General features: G+C 38.4%; 1 protein-coding gene and 1 long non-coding RNA gene across 2 annotated transcripts in view; both read left to right on the forward strand.

Moving 5' to 3' along the window:
- LOC119088546 overlaps positions 1-22,916 on the forward strand; it is a 72,330-nt gene that overhangs the window by 5,261 nt on the left and 44,153 nt on the right. The window lies entirely within an intron of this gene.
- LOC114680725 (ras-related protein Ral-B) lies at positions 9,889-11,078 on the forward strand. Its single transcript, XM_028853833.2, has one exon. It carries the CDS (start codon positions 10,024-10,026, stop codon positions 10,642-10,644), a length of 621 nt encoding a protein of 206 aa, XP_028709666.1. The 5' UTR covers positions 9,889-10,023; the 3' UTR covers positions 10,645-11,078.

Raw genomic sequence — 22,916 nt, forward strand, 5'->3', positions numbered from 1 at the left:
ACTTAGTAATATTAATCATAAAAATTGAAAAGTGGAAATGAACAAATGTCTAATAAACATTTGAGGAATGATGTATAATTAACCATGAAAATAAATCAAGTACTGATACATAGTATAACAAGATGGACCTTGAAAACATTATAATAAGTGAGAATACCATCATGTTATATGATTTTATTTATATGGTATGCCTAGTCAAATCTCATAGAGTCAGAAATTAGATCAATGGCAGTGATGGCCTGGGACTAGAAGATGGCAATCACTGCTCCTGAGAGCAGAGATTCTTTAGATGATGATGAAGAAGATTCTAAAAGCAAGTACTGATGATGGTTGCACAATTCTGTGAATTTACTAATAACTATTGTATGATGTATTGAAATGAACATTTTGTGGCCCATAAAGTTTGTACCAAAACAAGCTAAAAACTGCAGCGATGTGAGCAAACTGAAAAGATTTACAATTATATTTCTAAGCAATGTATGAATTAGAAGATTCATTAGAAATCTGTTTAAAAGCATGAATATTTCTGGAATAAGATTAATAAAAGAGGGGGTTGGAGAGATGGTTCAGAGGTTAAGAGCACTGGCAGCTCTTCCGGAGGCCCTGAGCTCAATTCCCAGCAACCACATGGTGGCTCACAACTATCTATAATGAGATCTGGTGCTCTCTTCTGGCCTGTAGGCATACATGCAGACAGAACACTACATACGTAATAAATAAATAAATCTTTTTTAAAAACTAACAAAAGAAGCAAGGACTTTACACTGAAAATGTTCCATCTTTCCTGATAGCAATTATGTAGCATCTCAGTTTTAAATGGAAGAGTTTTTCAGAGATATTCCATGCTTTTGGATTGAGAGATTCAATATTATCAAGACAGAAACTCTCTAGTAATTGTTCTAGTAAAAGTAAATGCAGTCCTTTATAGGGATTTTTGTAAAGTTCTGGCTATATTTATGCATAGATTAAAAGTAAGTCCTACAATTATATGAAAAGACAAAGCACCTAGAATAGACAAAATAACTTTTGGAAAAGAAACAATTGGAAGACATTTTGTTCTTAAATTCAAAACTTATAGTTATCAAGACAGAATGGTGTTGGCATGAAGACAGCTTAACAGAACAAAATGTAGAGAGGGGGAAATAAATTTTATGGTGAATTGGCATTTGACAAATATATCAAGCAAATTTATTAGAGAAATTATAGTCTTTTCAATAGATTGGAGCAATTGAATATCAAACCATTGAACTTCTGTCTTCACCTATCGGTGTACATGAAAATCAGTCTTATATGTAAATTAAAATGATAAATGAACAAGTGTTTTATCAAAGAAGAGTTGGAGATAGTCAGGTATGTGTAGATGAATTTCTAAACAGTCTTATTAAATAAGAAACACAGAGCCAAATACAGCGGTAATAGCTGAAGAGATCAGAGAAATAGCAAATGGCCACGATTCACCTTAGGTTACCACCTCGCTGTAGCTTCTCAAGAGAGAACTTCTTCTTGTTTAACCTTTGCCTTTATTGCCTCCCTGATCTGCCTTCTCATTGGCTCTAAGCCAGCCACATCACTTCATTGTTATTGCCTATCTGTACAGACCTCCAGGTCTCTATGGTTGGTACTGGGATTAAAGGCGGTGTGTCACCACACTTGGCTGTGTCCTTGAACACACAAAGATTCTGCTTGCCATGTGATTAAGAGCATATGCTACCACTGCCTGACTTCTGTTTATGGCTATGACCTCTGATCTCCAGGCAAACTTTATTTATAAACATACAAATAAAATATCACATTTCAGCACAAATAAAATATCACCACAGGTGTGGTGGTTCATGTTGTGATCTCAGCACTTGATGGACTGAGCTGGGATTACTATAAGTTCAAGGCTGCCCTGGGCTACATAGTAAATTGTAGGCCAGCCTGGACTACAGAGTAGAACCTTGTCTCAAAATAAAGAGGAGAGGGAAAAAAGAAAAAGAAAGGAACGAAGCACAACACAATAACAAGAATGACTACTGAGCTTATGAAAAGATTCTCAATATCACTTGTCACTAGAAAAAATGTAAATCAACCACAATTAAAAACCATTTCATGCCCACTGGAATAGTTATAGTAAATGAGTTACAAATTTGGGAGAATATTGAAAAACAGAAAATATTTGTATATTACTAGTGAGAATGTAAAAATCTTTAGTCATTTCCATTAAAATTTTGGAAAAAAAGTTAACTCAAAAGGTTAAGTATAAAACTATTAATGAAAGACATCTAATTTACCTGTAGGCATCTACTTAAGAGAAATACAAACAACTTTATACAAAGATAATTTGAAAATTTATAGTAACACTATTTAGAGCAACCCAAACTAAAATAGCCTAAATGTCCACCAGCAACTCAGTAGACATTTGTGATAGATCTATAATGAAATATTACTCACCAACCAAAAAAATGAGCTGCTGATAATTTCTACATAATGACTAGACACTAACAACAGACCAAATAAAAGGCGTGTCTATTAGATGATTGTGAACTCTTACTATGTGATTTAATTTATTTGGTATGTCCTGGGCAGGGACATTTTATAGAGATAGGAAGCAGACAGAGCAAGGCTTGCCTGGGTTTGAAATAGAAATATAGATGAACTATAATGGGCACAAGGAATCTTTTGGGGGAACGGTATGTCTGAGTGGTGATTCATGGCTTATTACTACTGTTTAAACATGATAAATATCATTTAAATTGTATCATTTCAAAGAGTCATATGCCATAATATAAGGAGATGAAAGGTCATTATTAAAAAGGCTACTGGGTTTTGTCATCTATGCAAAAGAATCACAACAATGAGATGACTGCATGATGAAAGATTTTCTCTTGACACTTTATTTTCATCCATGGTTGCCATGTTCTATGGTGATCTAAAAGTCTGCATCTTGGGAACATAAATGTGGATATAAACTGATGCTATCTAAAAATTGAGAAAGAAAGGGCATAAACATGCTTTAAAGACCTTTTGTTATTCTCTGGGAGTCTCACCAGCCTCTGTCACTCTCTGAATCTTTTTCAAGCCCCATTTTGTCAGCTACTTTATACATAGTTTCATATAGTTGTTTTTTACTCTAAATTTTGTATTCTAGGGTTGTTTTCCATGATCCAGACACTGTTTCAATTTGGTTTTACAGTAAAGATTTGTGTGTTCTCCAAATTGAAATATTTGGATATGCAATAAGCTTATGGGAATAACTGTTTAAAATAACAAATCCAGGTTTTAATTCAGATAGTTCACATGTGTCTGAGAACGAACAGTACTCTTTATGAAGACCTTTGGGCGATATAAAGCTAAGGGCATAATGTTTCTTATTGGCATTTACTCATTCATGATCTTGACCTTCACTCAGAAAATATTTATTGAATATCTCTTCTTACTAAGAATATATTAGTGAATATCATATAAGTGGAAGAGTAAGGAAGTTACCAAGGTAATTTTCCAAGATGGAGGCAATATGAAAAAGAGTGGCCAGGGGAGCACTTATGCACAAGCTGATGAGAGAAGGCTGTGTGGAATTGAAAGAAAGTTAATATCTGATAGGTGAGACACAACTATTCCTTTAAGAAACTGTAAGATATCATTTCAAGTCAAGAAAAATGTAAAACAAAATAACTTTAGGAGAGATTTTTACCTAGAGTGTTCCTGAGAATATAGCAGCCAGAATTGGAGTAGGATAATTTTGGACCATAGTGTATGGTTTTGAGGTGATTGTAAAAAGTATAGATTTTAATGTAATTGAAACAAAATATCAGGAAAATAATGTTTTACAGTAGAGGAAGATATAGAATAACCACACACACACACACACACACACACACACACACACACAGAGAGAGAGAGAGAGAGAGAGAGAGAGAGAGAGAGAGAGAGAGAGAGAGAGAGAGAGAGAGTTTGGTTTTTGTTTAAGGCAGACTCTTGCTGTGTAGTCAAGGCTTCCTTAGAGCTTGCAGTCCTCTTCAGTTTTTGTTTTGTTTTGTTTTGTTTTGTTTTGTTTTGTTTTGTTTTGTTTTGTTTTGTTTGGGGTCAAGAGATTACAGGTATCTGCTACAATATTCATCATTATGAATTTTAGAGAGATGGTAAGCTTGTCTGCTAAATGGTAAACATTTAGAGAGGGGCAGAAAATGGAGTTCACACCAAATGACCAATCTAAAGGCTTTGACTTATTTAGAAAGAGGAAGGACACTTAATACATAGAGATAGCAGTAGAGATGAGAAAAAGTGTGTAGACCATATTTAAAAAAAATAGTGATTAGTACTTACTGGTCTCATGGCAAGGGTAAAATTAAATACAGAGGACTTTTAGATATTTAATCTCAAAATTGCTATCTATTGAAATGCAGAGAACAGGAACATGAAATGAGTTTGGGAAGAACAGAATCATAAGTTTCTCTGAGTAGATCTATTTACCAACCAAACTAGTCATTTTGGTAGAATATCAAGTAGGGAGTGCTATGTTTAAATATGCTGCTTAGAGGAAAAGTAGAGGCTTACAGAGGACATTTATCTGCAATTTATCCCCTGGGCAGGAGGCAGAGAAACAGGTCCAGTTTAAAGTTATAGAGCTCAGTATTGTTAAAAAATGAGCAGAAGAAAAGCAAGTGAAGCCAGGTGAATGAAACACATTGAATGGAGACTGATTAGTTAGAACTTCTCACTGTGGCAAAAGAAATGAGATATTATTTATTTTGGTTTATGGTTTATGGTTTCAGAAGTTTTAGTCCAGAGTCTTTGACTCCATTGCTTCTTGGCCCATGGTTGAGTAGAGTATGTGACAGAAGCTACAAAATGCATGAAGTTCTGGAAACACAGACAGAAGGAGAGACCAGGAACCAGGTATCATCTTCAAAGGCAGGCTCCCAATGACCTACTTCCTATAGCCATGATCCACCCCTAAAAATGTCCTTCATCTCCAAAACATTATCACCAGCTTGTAGCTGGAGTTGTCTCTAGTCCCGCCTGGGCCCGCAGCCACTCAGACCCACATAAACACACAGATGCTTATATTATTTAAACTGTTTGGCCTAGTGGCTTAGGCTTCTTGCTATCTAGTTCTTATATCTTAAATTAACCCATTTCTATTAATCTATAAGTTGCCATGTGGCTTGTGGCTTACTGGTAGTTTACATCTTACTTCTCATGGTGGCAGCTGGCAGCGTCTCTTGACTCAGCCTTCCACTTCCCAGAATTCTCCTCTCTCCTCTCCCACCTATACTATACTTGCTGCTTGGATACCGGCCAATCAGCATTTTATTTATCAATCAATCAGAGCAACCCATTCACAGCATACAGAAAGATCGATATCCACAGTACCAGCTGGGGACCTAGTCTTCAGTGAAGACACCATGGCAGGACATTGCATATACAAATCACAACTTTTCTGCTTGGGAAGTATGCATAGATCTAAAAGATTCCATCTACCTCTTCTGAATTGCACTCTGTCTCTAGACATTGCCAAGGTAGGCATATTGGAACCCAAGATTAAAAAAAATATTGTGTATGTCTATATATGCTTATTAAGATATACCCCATATTTTTCTAAGTTGAAAGGGTTGTTAAAAAATCTTATAAAGTTGATATATAGAAAATCTCTATTTTGGGACTTAGAAAATTGCTAAATGGTTAAAATTCTTGTCATATAAGCATGAAGCCTAGAGTTTATATCCTTAGAACCCATGTAAATGCTCAGTTGGTATGGCAGCCCACTTAAATTTGTAGCCTCAGAATGGAGAGACAGGGGATAAATCACTAAAGCAAACTTGTTAACAAAACTGACTTGGCAAAATCTAGGTTTTGTGGAGAGACTCTGCCTTAAAGAATACAGAATAACATTCCAAACATCAAACTTGAGCCCCCGTAACCTGTACACATACACATGAATGTGCACCACCCATGTACACCACAAATGCACATATAGAGAAAAAAAGAAGTATCTGTATTGTCCAGTCTGCTTTTGTATCCTTCTAAACTTTCATTAACCTGGCCAGTGATAGAGTAGATGGGTAGTTGGTGGCAGAGCAGAAAGTTGATTAGAAATAATTATTCCCATTATACCCATACAATAATGGAGGAGCAGGAGGGAGGAGCAGAAGAGGCAAACAATGGCTTCTCCCCTTTAAGACTTTTTTTTTTTTGCTACAGCTTTTTCTGCACTAACTCTGATTCTTCAAATAATGCATCAAAAGGTTTATCTTGATTATTGAGATTGTTTTTGCATCAGTTGACATCTTGTTCTCACACAGTAACCAATATTCTTTCATCCAATGCTGGCCCTAGACCCACTGCAAATATTTCACCATTTAAAAAGAGAAATGACAATCTCAATTTTGATGTGAAACCTCATAGTTTAATTATATTGGTAGATTAATGGAAACTTAAAAATACAGTACTGGCCAGAAGAGCATAAGAAATTCTACCATAAAGCACATTAATACCATCTAGTGCAACCAACAGGCAGGTAAGATACCTGCCTCCAGGATTCACCCCAACCCCCACCACCCACTGGACGTTGTCCTGCCAAGACCCACTCTGCCACCCAATCCCAAACACATGAACATCTTCTCTGTGGCCAGCCCTCCCCACAACCCCAGCTGACAACATAGGCATAGGCACAAACCACACCAGTTGGAAAAACAGGTGAATGACTGGTGTCTCAGCTGGAATGTCTCAAAGTTTAGACCCTAAGGAAACCCCAGGAAACTTTCTGTGGCTCTTCCCCTTCCATCCCAGCATCACCAAGGTAGCTGGACCCTGCCCCCACCTCTGGTGGAACTCCACTGCTCTGCTGCAAGTGGGATATCGGCCTTCAGGTTGTGCCCCCACCCCTACCCCCACCCCCCACTGGATGCTGTCCTACCAAAATCCACTCTGCGACCCAACCCCAAGCACCTGAACATCCTCCCTATGGTCTGTCCTCACCCTCAACTCCAGCAAACTACACAGGCATAGGCACTAACCACACCAGGAAAACAAAACAAAACAAAAAAACAAAACAAAACAAAAAAACCAACAGATGGAAGAACAGGCACAGGCACAAGCCATACCAGTTGGAAGAAAAGATGAGTAACCACTGGTGTAAAAATATAAGATCAATATGACACCACCAGAAACCAATGACCCTACAACAGCAAAACCTGAACATTCCAATGCAGCTGAAACACAAGAAAATGAACTTTAATATTACTTTATGAAAATGATAGAGGCTCTTAAAGAGGAAATGAAAATGTCCCTTAAAGAAATTGAGGAAAAGGAAAAAAAAATGGAAGAAATCAATAAATCTCTTAAAGAAAGCAAAGAATGCATTGAAAAAACAAACAGGTGAAGGAAATGATTCAATACTTGAAAATTGAAACAGAAACAATAAACACAAACTGAGGGAATTCTGGAAATGAGAAATCTTCAGAAGCAAACAGAAACCATAGATACAAGCACCACCAACAGAATACAAGAAATAGAAGCGAAAAATCTCAGGGGTTGCAGGGGATGCAATAGAGGAAATAGATTCATCAGTTAGAGAAAACATTAGATTCAGTAAATTCCTAACACAAAACATCCAGGAAATCAGGGACACCATGAAAAGACCAACCTTAAGAATAATAGGAGAAGAATCCCAGCTGAAAGGCACAAAAAAATATATTCAACAAAATCACAGAAGAAAGCCTTCCCAACCTAAAGAAAAACATGCCTATAAAGGTACAAGAAACTTACAGAACACCAAATAGACTGGACCAAAAAAAAAATTCCCCTTGCCACATAATAATCAAAACACTAAACATACAAAAAAAATTTAAGAACTACACAGGAAAAAGGCCAAATAACATATAAAGGCAGACATATCAGAATTATACCTGACTTCTCAAAAGAGAATCAAAAAAGCAGAAGGTCCTGGACAGTTGTTTTGCAGACACTAAGGGACCTTGGATGCGAGCCCAGACTACTATACCCAGCAAAACTTCCAATCAGCATAGACAGAAAAAAACAAGATATTTCATGCCAAAATCAGATTTAAACAAGATCCATTCACAAATGCAGCACTGCAGAAAGTACACAGAAGGAAAACTCCAACCCAAGGAACTCAGTTACATCTGTGAAAACATAGGCAATAGATAATCTCACTACAGAAAACCCAAAGAAGGGAAACACACACACTATCATTACCACCAACAAAACCCAAAAACTTACAGGAATTAATAATCACTGGTGAATAACACATCTTAATATCAATGGACTCAAATTGCCAATAAAAAGACACAGGCTAATGGAATGGATACAAAAACCAGGATCCTGCATACAAGAAACATACCTCAACTTCAAAGACAGACACTACCTCAGAGTAAAGGATTGGGAAAAGATTTTCCAATCAGATGGATCTAAGAAGCAAGCTTGTAGATGTAACCAACTGTCTCATTAAATAAGAAACACAGAACAAATGCAAAGAAGAAAGCCAAGAGGTCAGAGCTAAAAACCTTACCCTTCCTCTCACGGTGGTCCTACCTCTCCGAAAGATACCTACTTCCTGTGTCTGTCTTTTTTTTTTTTTAATAGAGTTTCTGTTCTGCCTTCTCATTGGTTGTAAACCCATGTATCCTGGTCACTGCCTGTCTGTACAGACCTCCATGTCTTCTATGGTTGGTATTGAGATTAAAGGCATGTGTCTCCAATGCTGGCTGTATCCTTGAACACACAGAGATCTACCTAGCTCTGCCTACCAAGTGCTGGGATTAAAGGTGTGCATCACCACCACCCAGCTTTCCTATGGCTTGCTAATAGCTCTGACCCCTGGCCAACTTTATTTTTTAACATACAAATAACATTTTAGTACAAATAAATTATCACCATATTTCCCCTTTTCTTTTTTAATAAAAAGAAAAAAGAAAAAAGGCTGTAACTAACATAAAAAAACTATATACAAAAGTACAATAACTATATACAATATATACAAGTAATAAATACCTAAACAATGTCTAGTCCATTTGTATTTGAAAAATTCAGAGAAAATAATTCCATTATCTATCCTATTTTGGTAAGTCCAAAATGTATCTAATTCACTTTCTATCCTAATTAATCTTCAACTATAACTAACTAATCTTCAACTCCCTCAGAGATCCAAGTGAGAAAATAATAATATTACCTAATAAAAAATAAAAACAGGAACTACATGCAAGCAACTTCCAAAAAAAAAAAAATGTGAGTTGACAGAAACAGCCAGCTGCTTGAACAGTCACCTGAGGTTTCTCCACAGTGTTGGGGCATTATCTCTTCAGCCTATAAGCTTAGCGTATCTGACAGACTCATTTGTGAAGTAGGAAGTACACAAGGTCAATAGTTCGAGCTCACATTGGGTGAGAGCAATCCATGTACCAGAAACACCTGAATTCCACTAGTGTCCTGTCATGATTCAGGATTTTAAATTCTGGAAATTGTTGATTTTTTTTTTTTTTAATTCAGCTGTCCATTCTTCTTGGCTGTGTATATATGGCTTCATCTCAGCATCCTGTTCTTCTTCACATCCCTCTATTAAATGCCAGTCTACTATTGAGAGGTGTGAGCTTAGTTACTCTTCAAGAATAACTGTTTCAGCTGCTGTTCCATTGCACATCAGAAGCCATCGGCCCACTTCCTGTTCAGCTGCCTTCGAAGAAAAGGGCACTGTACCTTTTCCGGATTGAGAAGGCCACTTCAGGGATGGTGCCATATTATCCTGGCCTCAGAATATGCCTTTTGGTAAAGCCATAACTGCACTTGTTTTGGCAAGAATCAGTAGTCCTTTGTTTCATGTCCTGTCTGCCCTGTTTGTCAGCAGTTGATTCAAGGATACTTTGTTGTCCAATGGCTAACTTTTGCCACAATGAAAGTTAACTCCAGGGGCGCGCGTGAGAGCGGCGAGTCTGTGTGTGCGCACGGCCAGAGCCGCGGTGGGACGGGTCCCCCAGCTCTGCATCCGGGCCGCCTGTCCGTGTGTCATCGCCTCAGACCCGCAGGATGGCCGCCAACAAGGGCAAGAGCCAGGGCTCCCTGGCACTTCACAAGGTCATCATGGTTGGCAGTGGAGGGGTCGGCAAGTCGGCGCTGACGCTTCAGTTCATGTATGACGAGTTTGTAGAAGACTATGAACCCACCAAAGCCGACAGTTACAGAAAGAAGGTGGTCCTCGACGGAGAAGAGGTCCAGATAGACATTCTGGACACAGCCGGCCAGGAGGACTATGCGGCCATCAGAGACAATTACTTCCGCAGCGGGGAGGGCTTCCTGCTTGTGTTCTCCATCACAGAGCACGAGTCCTTCACTGCCACAGCCGAGTTCAGGGAGCAGATCCTCCGAGTTAAGGCCGAGGAAGATAAAATCCCACTGTTGGTTGTGGGCAACAAGTCTGACCTGGAGGAGCGGAGGCAGGTGCCGGTGGATGAGGCCCGGGGCAAAGCGGAAGAGTGGGGTGTGCAGTACGTGGAGACCTCAGCGAAGACCCGTGCCAATGTGGATAAGGTCTTCTTTGATCTGATGAGAGAAATCCGAGCAAAGAAGATGTCGGAAAACAAGGACAAGAACGGCAGGAAGAGCAGCAAGAGCAAGAAGAGTTTCCGAGAGCGGTGCTGCTTGCTGTGAGCCGGCCGACAGAGCCGCCGCTGCGGAGCGTGAGGCCAGGGGTGGCTCCAGCCTGGCTCCGCTCTCCACAGCTGCGTTCACCGCCACTTCTTCACGTGGGACAGATGTCTGTGTGTCAGCGGCTGGTGGAGGAGTCACCTTTGTGTGGTAGATCTGCTAACTTCGGCAGGAGCTTTGAGAATCCCCCCCCCCCCCCGAACCATGACAGCCACCCGCTCTGGGACCTGGAGATCCCAGACAGCTGAGTTGGGGTGCCAAAAGTATCGTCACAGTATCGCATTCTCCCTAGTTTTAGGACGCGGCCATCTTTTGTTTGAAAATGAAAACGCCTCATGTTAGCTGGGCGTGGTGGTGCAGTGAGGCAGGGTAAGGCAGGGAGGGTAGCCTGAGTTCAAGGCCAGCCTGGGCTACTTAGCAAGAGCCTGTCTCTAAAAGAAAAAAAAAAATTATGTCTTATTTTCTTAGGTCTCTGGTAAGACCCCTTGTCAGTTCTTATCAGTTTAGAAGTACACAGAAAAATCTAAGCTCTGGTCATACTGAAAAAACAAAAGGATTCTTTTCTTTTTCTTTCTTCCTTCCTTCCTTCCTTCCTTCCTTCCTTCCTTCCTTCCTTCCTTCCTTTCTTTCTTTCTTTTTTGTAAAGATAAACCTCGGTGGCTTGGAAGCAGAATTAGAAAGATGAACCTGGTCACTTGGGCCAGATAGGCTGCATCAAGCTTCCTGGCGTTTGAAGGGAAAGTGGGGTGTTCTCTTCGTATTTAAATGCCAGCCAGGTGCTGGCCGTGGGCTTTCTCTCCTCAGCACCCTGTGTAGTGAGGGACCTTTCTTTGCCGGGGATGTAGGCCTGTACTCATAGAGGGCTTGCTTTTTCTGACTGGGTCGTGTTCATATCTTCCGTTCCCCTCCCACACCAGCCTTATCCCTGGGTTCCGCTCCGCTCCGCCAGCAGAGAACAGGCAGTCCTATTCTTTTGTTCTTTTTCTTTCTTCTGAAAAATGTGACCAGTTCGAATTATGTCCCAGAACATAAAGTGAGTGCCAGCCCTGGCCCGTCTGCTCCCTCTGTGCACACCGGGTCACTCCCAATTCACAAGTAGGGGAGGGGAAGGCCCAGAGGGCGTCACCAGCAGCTGGTTCTGATGGCACAGAGATGACACTGAGATGAGCCAGGCCTACAGGCTCAAGCCCACTCTCTGGTCAGGGGGAAGGGGACACTGGACAGCGGGCTGCCACTGAGCACACACACTCCTCCCATTTTTCAGAAGTGAACATTTCATGTCTAGGTGCCGACCGTGAATCTGGGTGGGGAGAGCAGGAGCCCTTCGCTTGGGTGATTTTCAGATGTTGTGGGAACGAAGGTCTGATCCCTGGAAACCGATCTTGTGTCACTTCCAAAGAATCATGGGCTTTTTTAAATAAAAAAAAAAAAATGCAAAAAAAAAAAAAAAAAAAAAAAAAAAAAAAAAAAAAAGAAAGTTAACTCCATATGCAGTTTCTTCAATGCCCATATTTTCTCTGAAGTAGATTGGTACTGCCAGGAGTCCACATGTCTCATAGTCATAACAAAAAAGAAAAATTTTCTAAGTTATTAAAACATTTTAAATGCCATATTCTGTAGATCTCTGGAGGGATTGAAGATGACCTGTCTATCTAAAATATATCTGCTCAATTTTTAAAACATACCTTATATGACTACAAGTTCTATTATGTCTAACTACTAACTTTCATTTCTTTATATCCTAATAGTTGATAATAATAACATTCAAGAATAAGAAAATTGCATTACATTGTTAAATGAATGGTATAAGTACAATTAGAAATATACATATAGCATTTTCTAACAATATCAATTTCAATATATATAATTTTATACAATATAAAACAATCCAATCCAATGTAAAGTATTTAAAACTAGTAATTGTCTTTTTCTTTCCTTTTTTTTTAAAAAAAAAACAAGAACCTTAAATCTAATCTCCTTTGCTTAGCCTTTTTCCTTACCCTTGACAACAACTTGTAACCAACCCCCCTAAACAATGAAAATTATCCCAGACCCAAAACCCATTAAAAAGACCAAAAAACCCACCCACCCCACAGCACCTCTTTGGGAATGTGGGCGTCATATTCTTAAAATTGCTTCCTGCTGGGTATGGGTGAACGTATCTTTATCCTGAAAAGAAAAATTTTAGGTTAATTGTCAAATTCTAGGAAAGGTAACTATATCCTTTATTATCCAGTCTGTGTATAATGCCAAAGTTCAGGGTTTATCTCAAGTCCTTATTCAAGTAGTCTTTGAGACTGGATCATCTCAGCTAGCCCTCTCAAAATTGCTCTGAGCACTTTGTAGTTCAAAGCTGATCTGTAGATGATGTTTATCAGCTTAGTGATATTATTATTGCCACGTGGAATTGTTGTTTTTGTGGGGCCCCATCTTCTTCCTGGAGACTTCAGTTGATGTTAGGCCTGGCTGTGATTTCCTGCAGAAAACTGATAAGAAACTCGAACACAAAGACACATATATGCAGCTAATTGAAGCCTTTTTTCTAGAATTAGTTAGTACTCTATATGACCATTCATATCTTAACAAAGTTAAGTTTAATATATATATATATATATATATACATATATATATATATCTTGTAAATTTTGATATAAAATCCATAGAAGGCATGAATATTAGATGGAATCATATGAAATTACTGCAAATCAGCCATCTTGAATCTATAGAAATAAGAAATCATGTGGTTCAACCTGATAGGTGTGTTCAACTAATTAAATATGAGAATGTGATGAATCAGCAGAGATATGCTGGAGTGTTCTCCTTGCTCCAAATCCTCTCCAGCATAAGCTGTCAAAATGGAGTATTACTCAGCTATTTAAAACAATGACATCAGGATATTTGAAAGCAAATGGATGGAACTAAAAAAAAAATTATCCTGAGTAAGGTAACCCAGACCCAGAAAGACAAACATGATTTGTACTCACTCATAAATGGATATCAGCTGTAAAGTATAACTATACTACAATCCACAGCTCCAGAGAGGCTAGGTAAGAAGGAGGGCTTAAAGGGGGATGGGATGAATGTATTTCTCTGGGAAGGGGAAGTAGAAGAGATCTCCTGGGTAGACTGGGGGCTAGTGGGGATGGGAACATGAAGGATTGGGTTGGAAGGGATGGATGGAGGGGGAGAGTAATGAAAGAGATGTCTTGAAGTGGGGGACATTTGGGGGTCAGGTAGAAACCTGGTACAAGGGAAACTCTCACAAATCTACAAGGATGTCCCCATCTAAGATTCCTAGCAATAGTGGAGAGATAGCCTAAACTGGTCACCTCCTGTAATCAGATTGGTAACTACTCCAATTGTCATCAGAGAGCCTTCATCCAGTGATTGATGGAAAAAGATTCAGAGATCCACAGCTAAATACTAGGCCAAGCTCAGGGAATCCTGTTGAAGAGATGGAGGAAGGATTGCCTGAGCCAGGAGGGTCAAGGTTATCACCAGGGAACCCACAGAAACAACTAACCTGGATTCATAGGAGCTCACAGACTCTGGACCAACCGCTGGAGAGCCTTCCTAGGCCCTCTATATATGTGTGACAGTTGTACAGCATGATCTACTTGTTGGACTCACAGTGGTGGAATCAGGGCCTGTCCCTAATGCTTTGGCTCGCTTCCAAGAACCTATTCCTTATATTGGGTTGCCTTGCTCAACAGGGGAGGAGCTTAGTCCTACATCAGCTTGATGTGCCATGCTTTGTTGACATTCATGTGAGGCCTGCTTTTTTCTGAATAGAAACAGAGGAGTGGATGTGGGCTGCAGAGAGAGGGAATGGGAGTAGAGGAAGTAAGGGAAAATTTGGTGCAGATGTAAAATAAATGAATGAATTTAATTAATAAAATAAAAGTAATTCATTATGATCAAGTTGTCTTTATTTCAGAGATTTAGGAATGATTTTATATACATAAATCAATCAATGTAATACACCACAGGAAGACATACAAAGACATAAATCCCTTGATTATTCCAAGAGGGACAGAAAAGGCCTTTGATAAAGTCAAACCTAACTTCATGATAAAATTCATAGAGAAGCAAGTGATGGAGCAAGCATACCTCTAATAAAGACTATATATAACAAATCTATAGTCAATATGGTAAATTGCTGCTAGCTTTTATAAAAAATAGACTTTGATAACTATCCTGACAATAATAAAAGTATTTTTAAAAGACACATCTACCCTTCCTTTTGACAATTAGAGTATTGAAACAATGTACACCAAAAGACTGGCATTTTCCTAAGACCTCATCTTGGGAGATGGAAAAGGCTAGGGCCTCAGTTCCCTGGAAAGAAGAAACTTGTATCCTGGAAAGAGATTTTGTATAGCTTCTGAAAAATTAGCAAACATTCAGAAGGAACTGGAGCTAAAACAATGATGCGCAGTGACTAAATACCCCACCTCAACCAAGACTGTTTAGCTGTGCACACCCTGGTGTCTTTTGTTACCATCTGGGCCTCATGTCAGGACTCGAATGATGGACTGAGTGGTAGTCGTTGAGCCTATCTATTTATTCTTCTTTCAAGTAAGCACACAAATACACACAAATATGTGTATGTATTTACCCTCTCTGCTATTCACTATAATTTGTATCTTTAGTTGCCCTATTGAGAATGGGTGGCTGAGCCTAGCATGTTAGGACTGTGAGGGCCTTGCCTCTGATCCTAACAACTCTACTGACACTAAGTCATTCAGAATTAAGTGTGGTGTTAGCTGTGAATTGGGTTGATAGATCCAGTGGTTCTCCACTGGAAAAAAATTAATTTTCATTTTCTAAGCAGGTATCAATTGCAAGTAGCTTCTTGGTTTATGTCCACATCTTCTCAGTGATGGAATATTGTCTTGATTGAACCTGTGCAGATCTTATGCATGTTGTTACTGTCCCTGTGAGTTCCTATGTATATTAGTCCTGTTGTGTTAGGAAGACATTGTTTTCCTTTAGATTCATCCGTAACCTCTGGTGCTTAGAATCTTTCTGTCCCCTCTTCAGAATACACCACTGAGTCTTAAAGGGAGGGTTCTGATAAAGACATCTCATTTAAGACTTAGTGCCCCCAGCCAGATGTGGTGTCACATGCCTTTAACCCCAGCACTCAAAAGGCAGAGGCAGACAGATCTCTGAGTTCAAGGCCAGCCTGGTTTACAGAGCAAGTTCCAGGACAGAAACTGTGTCTCAAAACAACAACAACAAATAAACAATCTTTATTCTGCTGGGCAGTGGTGGCACACCCCTCTAATTCCAGCACCCAGGAGGCAGAGGCAGGCGAATCTCTGAGTTTGAGGCCAGTGTGGTCCAGGATGGGCAAGGCTACAAAGAGAAACTCTTTCTCAAAAAAACAAAATAAAACAAAACCTTAGTGTCCCAAAGTCTCTTAATATCTGCACATTGTGTAGTTGTAGATCTCTTTATTAATTACCACCTACTGTAAGAAGAAGCTTCTCTGATGAGGATTGAGTGATGCTCTGATCTATGAGCATAGCAATGTCACTAGGAGTCATTTTATTGGTGTTTCTTTAGAAAAACAATAGTAGTAGTTTATCTTAAGAGACTTTGACCTATTTAGTCTCAGACTCTTGACCACTTTAGCAGTGTCAGGTATGGATTCTATCTCATGGATTGGGGCTTATAACCAATAAAGCAGTGGTTGGTTACTCCTATAACATTTGTGCCACAGTTGCCCCAACACATCTTGCTGGCAGCTCTCTGTTGTAGAGTGTAGGGTTTGTAGCAAGGCAGTGTTGATGCTTACTTTTATTTCTCAGTAGCATGCAAAGTACTTTCCAACATAAATGCTAGTCAGTAGAGGTGAAACTTCCACTTCCAACTGAGCATCAGCTTGATATCTCCGTGTCCAATGACATAAGCAAGCTGTGTCATCAGCAGTAGGGTATTATCACTGCTCTGGATTTTTATCCTTACTATCTTCTATACCAGCTACATATAGTTTCCAAAATTTGTGTAACTTTGTTGTCTTGGTGACTTTGCAGTCTTGGTACTTTCATATTTAGCTTCTTTTCATCCTTCAATTTTTAGTAGTTTTTCCCCCATATAAAATGGAATGTCTCCTTTAGTTATTGTTCTACAGAAGCAGTTCCTTCACCCCTGATCTGTAGCTATTTTGTTTGTTTTGCTTATTTTCTCTTTCTCTATATGTCCTCCAGGGACAGAGACTATACCTACCTTAGTTGCTGCTATATCACCAGTGTCCACAGTGGTCAATACACACTACATGCTACTGAATGGATGGGTGAATAGATTAAGTACTCACTATATATCCAAGCAGCTTTAAAGTCATCTGATAGATTTTAGAAAATGAATATACCTGACCCAGTTTCTCAATGTAGCCATTTTAGAAACCACTCAGATGCTATCTTTTTCCAAAACACTTCTAGAATTTTTTTCTGGAATCAATTTTCAAGGCTGAGGCATTTGCTTTGTATCTTATCAGTTCTAAAGAAAAATATGATTTATGTAAAAAAATCTAAGTTAATACTGAGAAATGTGCTATAAGACACACTAATAAGTTTGGCAGTGGCAATCTACATTCCCTGTTTATATCTTATTCATTGGGCACACTCATGTTTGCCACTAACATGTTTATAGAACTTAGTATAGTACCTCTGGAATTACCATATTTAGTTAGGTGAGAAAGAAAAACTGTAGATGTGTCTATTCTGTATCATAGATTGCTTTCAATCACCGTGTAAATATGCAAGAAGTCATGGAAGATTGATTTTTGAGGCTTCTGATCCAAGTGCATTCTGACACCTGTACCTCTGTAGGATATGAGTAAGTTGTCTGACATTTTCAAGATTTAGCTTCGTTCCTATACAATCACCTTCTTTGCTGATTTAGAATAATTGTGATATGAAAATTAACTATGAAAGCCTATCAAGTGTTAGATGTGCAGCAGGATGTCAATTAATGACGGCTGTTATTGTTACTATAACCATCTATTAGTCTAAATCCCTCCATCTCACCCAAGAATTCTGCCAAGAATAAGAATAACTATTCAAAAGCTGAAACTCAAAGCTGGCTCACAATCTACTTCTGTCCACTTCAATGCACAGAGCAAGCCTCAGCTTGCAGAATCTGCTTACAGAATCTAACAGCTAAGAGGAGCAAGCTTATTTCCTAGCTGCTAGTGAGCCAGAAGGGAATGTGATCAGTATTCATTCCTAATGAAAAGTAAACACAAAGAATTCTATGATCCTTTGGCTGAAAAATCAGAATACTATTGTGCAAATTGAATTCATTTTGCATTTTATGATTAAAGAGATTCGTTTTTCTCATCACTGATGTTTTTCCTCCATTTTCCTTGCTCTCAGTGTATCCCAGCTCTTAGAATTAGAATGAGAGACTATAGTTGATCACAACAGCCATTGGAAGTTGTTGGGGAAAAACAAAAATAATCTTCACCAATACAAAAAAAGACGTAAAAATAACTTCTACAGTAGTTATATTGTAATTTGAAATTTTTCATCAGATTAGACCAGAGAATCTTTGTGTACAAATTATATTTTTTGACTCCCCTTCTAATTATTTTAGGTTACCTAGCCTCCAGGGGGTAAAGCATGAGTGGGGAAGAATGGGTTGAAAATAATTTGAGATCTTAATTTTTAACAAAAACATTCTATGAAGTGGTTATTACAGCTGCTAATTATATTAATCAAATCTTTTATGAATAGATTCTGACCATAGGGAAATGACTCTATAAAAAAATTAAGAAAGATAATTGCTGCCTTGTTCTTTATAATTATTTTGTGCTTTATGGGATGAACCAACATTGTAACAGATTAACTGTAAGGACATTTAACAACACTGAAGTGAAGAGAATCCAATGTCTAATCTCAGTTTTCAACTTGATGAGTTTTAGAAGCCCCTGGGAGAAGGGCCTCTTGGAATGCCAATGTGGGCTTTCCTTGATTGGGTTGATTGAGGCAGGAAAACCTGGACAGGTGGCACTATTCTGAATTAGTATGCTAGACAGTGTAAGAAGAAAGTGAGCTGAGGACAAGCATTCATTGCCTCTTCTTTCTCACTATGGATGCAACATAGCCAGGTGCTTCAAGTTCCAGCTGCCTCAATTTACCCACTATTGTTGAACACTGAGCCAAAACAAGCTCTTCTTTACTTACGTTGTTTTTTGTCAGAATGTTTCTCCACAGCATCAGGAAAGTTAACTAATATGGGAGGTGAGGGATTCTGACTTGATCCCTCTTAACGACTTAAAGTCTTCTAGAGAAGAGAATACCTTTTGTCTTTGCACAAAAACTTCTTTTCGCTAAATTGCATGTACAGTGGGGTGGACCCATACTTAATAGACATCTTTTCTCAATTGTTCAAAAACCCTGTGTAAGCAAGGATAGCTAAGGTATAAGTATTTTAGCTATACTTTAAAAATAGCCTTGTTCTAGTGAAATTGATCAATGATTAAGAGAACTCATTGTTCTTGCAGAGGATCTGGGTTTGGCTCCTAGCACCAGCATCAAATGGCTCACAGCAGCCTGTAACTCCAGTTCCCGGGATTTGAAGTCCCGTGGCTTCAATGAGCACCTCTACTCACATAGTGCAGATAAATTCATGCATACATAACATTTTTAAAATGTTTAAAATACTATAAAATCAATCTCTATGACATAAATATATTTTCCAAGAATAAACAAACACTCCATGTTTTTCACATGAGTTTAAAATAGGTCAAACTTACCTGAAAACTTCCAACGTTCACCAAACAGTTCACCTCATTCTTGCATGCTTCTATTCATTTACTGCAAAATGTAAAGGAATAATGGTACTACTACTGATTTAGTAGATACAGAATTTCAATGAGAGTTCCATAATCAGTAAGAGAAATTTAACCCATTTTTATGTTATCACTGTTTGATTGCACATATATTATTGTGATTACCCATTAACTCATAACGCTACACATTTAGCATAGTTGGTTGGGAATATCACTAGTGTTTTCCGAATAGGTGCTAACAAAAAGGTAGCATTTTTTCCCTAAAACCCTATGATTAGCTCCTGGCCCTGCTGTTTCTACTTACCCTTTGAAGAAAGCGCATGCTGAGTGTTTGCCTTTCCAGCGATTGTTCAGTTCTCTGGATGGGTTTTTTTGGGTAGCTGCCCAAGCTCATTAGGTGTCCACATCCAGCTCAGACAACATTAGCAGCTGGATAATTTTAATATAAACATTATTCAATGTATTACATTATAATACTATTTTTGTGTCTCTGTATGAATTCCTTTTTAATTTCTTTTTATGACTACAAAGAAAGCAGTTCAGAGCTTTCCAGTGAGCAACTAAATCCTTTTGAGATCACAACTTTGACACTCATGGGTTCCCTGTTTGAAATCATGGGGGTTAGTGATTTATGTGTTAATCATGAGTCCAGCTCTTCACAGATTAATAAGTCTTTCTGGTGAAAACATTGTAATTATATCAGCTTTGTTTTTCTTCTTTGCACTTACAAGTGTTCTTAATGCAGTGTTGATAATGACACCTCATCCTCAGCAAGAGGAACGTTCAAGGACATGGTTGGGTATCATTTTGTCTTTACAGATTAGCCAAGTTCCTTAACTTTTCATGTCAATCAGAGTTACTGCTATGTTGGTTTAGTACTGTTGAAGTATGTTTCCTCCACAAGGATGTTACTTTTGTACCATTGTGACAAAATCCCTAGAAGCTTGAGTTCATAATCTTTGGCTGTGTTGAAATGGGGCATGTGATAAGGTGGAACACCATCATAGTAAACAGAAAGCAGATTGAGGCACAAAGAGGTTAGAGCCAAATATGTTCTTCAAAGCTACATTCCCCAACTTACCTCTTATAAAAAGGCTCCACCCTTCAGTTCTTACCACCTTTCAACAGGTTGTTCAGATTTTGAATCTATCAATAGATTAAGCTATTGCTTAGGTCAGAATCGTCATGACATAATCCTTCCTGGCAATGTCCTTACAGATTCACTTAACTAATCTATTAAAGCACTTTTCAATCCAATCAAGTTGACAAACAAAATTAACTACCAAAGCAATCTATTTTCTCTTCTAATAACAGTATCATCATTTTACTTTCAGTCTGTAAGGTGATGTGACTGCAACACCCGGCTCAACACATAACATAATCATTTGGTTAGAGAGAGTCACATGATCAGATTGGCTCTTCAGCTGCATCGGTACTGGGGGAAAGAGCTGATATTGTTTTTTAGCTGACATTTATAAGGAAAGATGTAGTATAAATGAGAAACAAATGGGGTCTCTAAGGACCCATCTCAAGCCCACTGTAGATAGACTCGAGATTTAATTACCATGCTTCCTTAGTATCCTCCAATCTGTTTTTTCCCATTTACACCCTTACCTTCTTTCTTAACCTTGATATCATTAAAGATGATTGGTCATGGCTATAACTTGGCACATGTGTTGAGCCTAGCTTAAATTTTCATTTGCCTGAGAATACTGCATTTATTTCACTCAGAGACAATTACTAGGCATATCTGATCATGATTGCTAAAATGTTTGTGATAAGTAAGGTTTTATCTAAGATTAAAAAGAATTCAAGCCTTTCATTTCCTTCATTTTTCTTTTGTGTCTAGTTTATAATTTTTTACTACTTAAAAGTAATTAAAAATATCTTCTAGGATAATCTCAGCATGCTTTAATCACAGTCTTTCACATGAAATACTGAGATTTTATTAAGCTCAGGCTTTCTTCCTATGTGTTTTTGAACAGATTAATTTATTCATGATTCTCCAATTTAATTCTCTGAGGTTGTGTCTGGCCTTACATGTAAAGCATGTTAAGCTTCACTGAAGACAAGCACAGAATAAACTGTTCATTTTTTTTTAAATCACAGTTGCTTTTCTGTTGTTATTTAAATATTCAAATGCAGTCTTAGAACTCTCCACTTTTAAAGAACAAATTTTAATGGATATTAATTGAAGTTTCTGATTCTATCAGTCTGTCTTCCTGTCATCCATCTACCCACCACCTACCTATCCTCTCTTCTGGCTTTCAGGAGTCTGTCACCATTACATTTTAATTTTTGTTACACATGTGAAACTGATCAACTATAAAGTTCAGGATTTTTTTTCCTTTTCTGCTTTGAAACAATATTAATGCCCTCAAGTTTTCTGTTGTTTGTAATGAATGAAGTGTGTCCTGTGTATCCTTGCTTGCTCTGTTGCTACATTTCCCTTTGTGGTATGATTGTGAGGTGGCACTTAACCATAATAAATAAGACACCAGTTTAGAATATTGTGTAATGAAACTTCCCCTTTGAAATTAAGCACTCAATGTTAAGAAAAACCTGGAAATATGAGTGGAAATGTGTTTATTAATTAAATTTTAAATGTGTCCATCATCCAGGGTATGCAGAATTTAGGATGTGGTATCCCTCAATACCTCAGATAACATATAAAACTTTTTCCTCAAGGACTACAGACTTTGCCTTGAATAATGGATGGGAGAGATTGATATTGACAGATTTCAAGGCTGAAAATTCTTTCAGTCAGAACCAGTGGACCATATAATACCTGGATCAGATAACTGCCAAATGAAAGGAATACTTTCAGTTCATACTCAATCTCTAGACATAGTGCTATCATCAAAGCATCAGGCTGTAGCACTGAGATAATGGTCTGGCATTTACTATTCACCCCACAATGGAGTTCCAATCCATTCCTTCTTCACCTTCCTGTCTGTGAGCTATGCACCATCCAGCAACATTCACCACTCCCTCTATCTTGCTGTGGAATGTGCTGCTCTCTTAGCTTCTGGAATTACAGCATGGCCACCATATCTATTTCATCAAAAACTTTCTGCATATGAATTAAGGCCATTCATGCCTTGGTTTTTCCTTTGCAATCATATCATTGGTCATGACGCCCTCCATGCCTATGTGAATAACTCATGCAACAACACTAGTCCCTCTGTGCTGTCACTTCATGCACACTGCCTTTTCTCAGCTGATGGCTCATCTCTGTTGTGGTACAGACACTGTGGAGACCGTGAAAAGGAATATTCCTGATCCCAGCAGTGAAAGGACTACCTCACCCATTCTTTTCTTAGCCCCGTTCCTTTTCTTCTTTCCTCCAATAAAGGATACAGTCTGTTCTACCTGCTCTTTGAATCCCATGCTCTCCTTCCTTTTTACTTCTTCTCATCTTTGGATTACTCAAGTTTTTTTTCCTATTTCTTCAAATAATTCTTTTTTCTTGCTG

This window comes from Peromyscus leucopus, chromosome 9 (genome assembly GCF_004664715.2).
Source record: "Peromyscus leucopus breed LL Stock chromosome 9, UCI_PerLeu_2.1, whole genome shotgun sequence".
In the NCBI taxonomy this organism is placed as follows: domain Eukaryota; kingdom Metazoa; phylum Chordata; class Mammalia; order Rodentia; family Cricetidae; genus Peromyscus; species Peromyscus leucopus.